At 26.6% G+C, this 4,699-nt stretch overlaps 1 protein-coding gene across 3 annotated transcripts in view; it reads right to left on the bottom strand.

Annotated features, from left to right (window-relative positions):
- The window catches only part of LOC106466722 (glycine dehydrogenase (decarboxylating), mitochondrial-like), a 163,714-nt gene that overhangs the window by 82,962 nt on the left and 76,053 nt on the right, over positions 1-4,699 (bottom strand). For all 3 annotated transcript variants that reach the window (XM_022394809.1, XM_022394808.1, XM_013927025.2), the window contains exon 12: positions 1,580-1,680. In XM_022394809.1, coding sequence (XP_022250517.1) covers positions 1,580-1,680 — 101 coding nt within the window. The remainder of the gene's footprint in view (positions 1-1,579; positions 1,681-4,699) is intronic.

Below are 4,699 nucleotides of genomic sequence, written 5' to 3'. Positions count from 1 at the left end.
TAGCTCTGTAACCAAACAAAATTGAAGGCTATAAAAATTATGGTTTGTCTGAGCAATAATGATTTTATAGAGAGTAATTTACGTTTCATTTCGTACTTTTTGAAGGGTGGTGGATAAAATAAAGATGATGACATGCTAAGATAAAATATGTCACGTGGGTCACACTAATGGAAATTTGGGATTTTAAAAAATATTTCCTTGCAGAATTAAGAACTTAAAACTTATAGACTATTAAAATATGGATTATTAGCTAAGGTTTTATGCTATTCTAATTGGTATAACTTAAAAAAAAAGTGGAATAATAAAATTTTTAATGTGTCATGTGCAGTAAAGGATACCCAGGGCGAAAGGGTTAAACAAAAAGCAATTACAATAACAGAATGTATGATGAAATTGGAGACAGATATAGCATGAGAAAAGTATATGGGAAACAGAAAACAAAATATAAATAAATTCTGGTACAAAATAAGACAGTCCATTAAACCTATTCTAAGTAAAAGAAATGTTCCTAACTAAATAACTCTCCTTTTCATGTGGAAAAACACAATAATCATGCTACGTGTCTGACAAACTATGAGCAAATTGATTATAAATTTCGACCTCAATGTTTTTTAATTGTAAAAAGAAACTTACTATTAGAATGACATCTAAAGAAGAAAGATCATGAATCAATCCCACATTTTTTCAGCCAAAAGTTCTCAAAATTATGCAATACTTTGAAAATTATTAACTTAAAACAATCTGCAACATCACATTTCAAAGCTTACAATAAGTAACAAAAATTACAAAATAAAGCCTTTTCTTATTCATTCTCTTCCAACTTTTGAAATGCTAACTGAAATGTTTTAAACACTTTTAATTACTGAGCTTTCTTCTCTTCCAATAATAAATTCTGTTTCATTCTAGATGTTAGTTTTTTGTTCAAGGTTTAATCTTTACTATATGCAAAAAAATAAATAAAAATGTATGTAACCAATGTCAATGTTTCTACTGATCATAATCGTTCTGACTCTTAAAATAAAAGATACATTATTAGTAGTTATTACATGATTATAGCCAAAAAAAGGGCCTATGAGATACAAATGTGATGGATTTGAGGAGAAAAGAAATGTACAACCATTCAAAAGGCTTACTACTTGCTATGAAAATTTACTGATATTCCTAAAACACATTAACAGTTTGTAAGCTCAGGTAAAAAACATATAACTTTCAGATTTTGTTGTAGTAACAGCATTTCTCCAATAAGTAGAAGACAAAGAAAATTCAGTTGTAAAAGTTCAAAATATTAAAAAAAAAACATTCCAAATGAACTAAAGAAAGAAATCAGATTTATTAAAAATGAAGATTTTTACCATAAATACTAACTTAAACAACTTAATATCCTATCCTATGGATAATTTCTTTTCCAGGGCTTACATTTATACAAGAGCTTTTGTTTTAAAGAAAACAAAATACTTCAAACAATATTTCATTTTAACAAAAAAAAACTTTAACGAAAAAAAAATGTTTAAAATTATTGTATGTGTAAGACTTAGAGAAACATAGATGGGAAATGACTTCAATGTAAACTTCTGCTTACATGTTAAATACAGGATGAATCAGATACTTTGATGTCCGCTCAAATGGTGTGCCATATATACTTTCTTCAAATTTCTCAGTTGAAAAATTTACTATCTCTTCCTGCACAAAATAATAATAATCAATCTCACCTCTAAATGTAACTCACAAAACTTAACTTCATTCATGAAATAAAGAAATATATAAAAAACATGAAAAACAGTCATTATTCAATATTAATTTTTTATCTTGTAACAAATTCAGACTTCATTCATAAATCTGGAATAAAGGTGACATCAGATGAATAAAGTTTGAAACTGCTCCTTTTCATGGTCAAATTAGTTGGGTAATTTTCTGCAGAAGCATAAAAATAGGAGAGAAACATAATTTAATCAATTACAAGCCAAACCTATGAAGTTGTAACAAAATGAAAGTGTTAAAGCAATGAATACCAATTTATATATTAGTAAAAGAAGAGATGAAATTTTCTTGTAGAAATATTTCTAGCTTTATATAGATACTGAAACTACATTACAACAAAATTATTGATATCAACAATTTTACCAGACAAAACAACTTTATTTTTAAGATTGGATAACAAAGAAAAAGCTACCAATCTGTAGGTCTACAGGATATAAAATAAGTATGTATAAGTTCTAAATTGTAATCAAAATCCCACTAAATTAAAAAAATGAAGGAATAACTAAGTCACTTAGTTACAAAACACAAGCGTTATGTATTTGTAATCTTGTTATACTGTGAATTATCTAATGAAAAATGTATGTGAAACATTTATTTTATTACTTATATTCCAAAACATACAGACACTACAATAGTTGCAAAAAACACCACATACGAGTGTTAAAGTTATAAATGTTATAGCTAAGTGAACCATGTTATAAAGCTCTTCAAACATGTTTTTTTTCTGGTCATTATATATATATATATATATATATATATATAGCTAATGATGGAATCTGAAAATAAAACACTTATTTGTCTTTAAATAACCATACTTATTTATAGAATTGAATCACATTTTGTAAAACACTAAAAATAACCTGCATAAATTAACAAAACCAGAATTTCAGTATTAGTTTTTCAACTGTTTTGATACTACTCACAGATACAGTAAGTCTATAAATAATGATTATTGTATTCACATAAAAAGTTTTATGCTTATAAGAATTACTATAAAAATGAACTAGTTCTTAAAAGTGAACTTATTTCACCTACAGGAGTCACTAAAAGCAAATAATTGAAAAAGAAAAGTAAAAAGAGAAACATCAGTTTGCTTAGTTCATAAAAGTTCACAATATGACATATTTTCATAAAGTGGAAAATTGTAATACATGTCTCCTGCTTTGCTAGTTTTTTTTTCCTTCATTTTGATGAAATTTATTATGCACAGTAGAACTTCACAGGCCTTCTCATTTTGAATAAAATTTTCTATTAAAACTCTTAAAATTATTAATGAGTATTGCCAAGGTGTCTGTTATATGTAAAAAGCACCCAGTGGCACAGCGGTACATTTGTTGATTTACAACACTAGAAACTGGGTTTTGATACCAATGGTAGGCAGAGCACAGATAGCCCACAAACAATATGTGTAAAAAAAAAAAAGATAGTTAAAAGATAATTGTTTTAATTACATATATAAGCAATTAGCTGATAATGCTGTCTGGATAATGATCAGAAAATAAATAAAATGTTTTTGACCTTTAGAGGATTTGAATACTCTAACTTTGGGTTAAATTAAGAGAGGAACTAAGCTCTATACCATTGCTAAATTTGTTAATACAAAATACTTACCTTTCACAATATTTCACTTTCATATTAAAGTCATTATAGTCTTCACAAACAACTAAAGTCCATGTATACTTAAACAAACAACTATTTTGACTCCTGTGTAATTTGACACATTTTCAGTTTTTACAAAGCATGGCAAATAAGTTACCCAAACAAACAAATAAAAACCAAGTTTTACATCCGATGACAAACCAAATATTTGTTTTCATCCCACACAGACATATTATTTGATTGGATTTTTTTAAAAATTAAGTATTACATTAGCTCAGACTTTTATACATCTTTAACTTTACCTCTGTGTCCCTGTAAACACTAAACACAACTATAAACAAAAGTATGTTACTTGACAATAAAGAAACTATAAAGTATATATAAATAACTATAATTACATGAGCCCATAAAGATAACTAGATCACTTGAAAATATGCCTTGCTTTCTGACAAAATTCAGTAGTCAACTCTCTCACTATGGACTTGGTCAATTTGACCAAGTTTGTGACCCCAAATATACCTTTATAGTTTCCATACTATAACTCCTAATATGTTTTGTGTATCTTCAAGGAATTTTACAAGCTTTCAGTAATCATTAAGTCTTTTGTAGACAAAAAAATCAGAATTTTTTATGACTTATTTTCACTACTAATTTCTCCATGAATATACAGAGTCAAAGTATTGACTGCTTTAAGTACAAAGTGATTTTCATGTTAATATTAAAAATACTTTTAACTCTTCTGAAAAATCACAAGTTTCATTTTCATAATCTCTAAAACCTCCTAAATAAATTTCAAACGTTTTTTCAGTAAAACTTTATATTTTATCTGTTATTTTTTCTACTCTAACTCTAATCGAGATTGGTCAGTTTTACCAACCTCGTAACTAGCAAAAAAATTACATAATTCGAGAGAAATCTACAATACCATTTTTTTTCTTTCTAGACTAGCTTCAAGTTGTAACATGAAATACATTTGTTTATCTTAACTAGCTTTAAACTGATAATGGTTCATACTTATATTTTATTATTTTATTTCCCTTTGAACCGTGTTTAACTTTTGAATTACACTTTCAAATTACGTAACGTACAGGCTAGTCACAAGCATACCTTGTAAAAAAATTTTATTATTATTTTTTATATTTTACGTAATATAACCTTATCTAACCTAAAATTTCCAATATTTATATTTTAGTTACTTTTATAATAATAAATAAAGAATACACATGAAAAACAAAAAATAAAAGTAATTACCTGGGTCTTCTTTCCTCTTGCTGTCAACTGTCAATGGCCCTTACCCCCACTTTTTTTTTTTTTTTTATATATATATATATATATATATATA

The sequence above is a fragment of the Limulus polyphemus genome, unplaced genomic scaffold (assembly GCF_000517525.1).
Source record: "Limulus polyphemus unplaced genomic scaffold, Limulus_polyphemus-2.1.2 Scaffold2360, whole genome shotgun sequence".
Taxonomy (NCBI): Eukaryota; Metazoa; Arthropoda; class Merostomata; order Xiphosura; family Limulidae; genus Limulus; species Limulus polyphemus.
The sequence above is the reverse complement of the archived record's forward strand: the minus strand, read 5'-3'. Positions and strand labels throughout refer to the sequence as shown.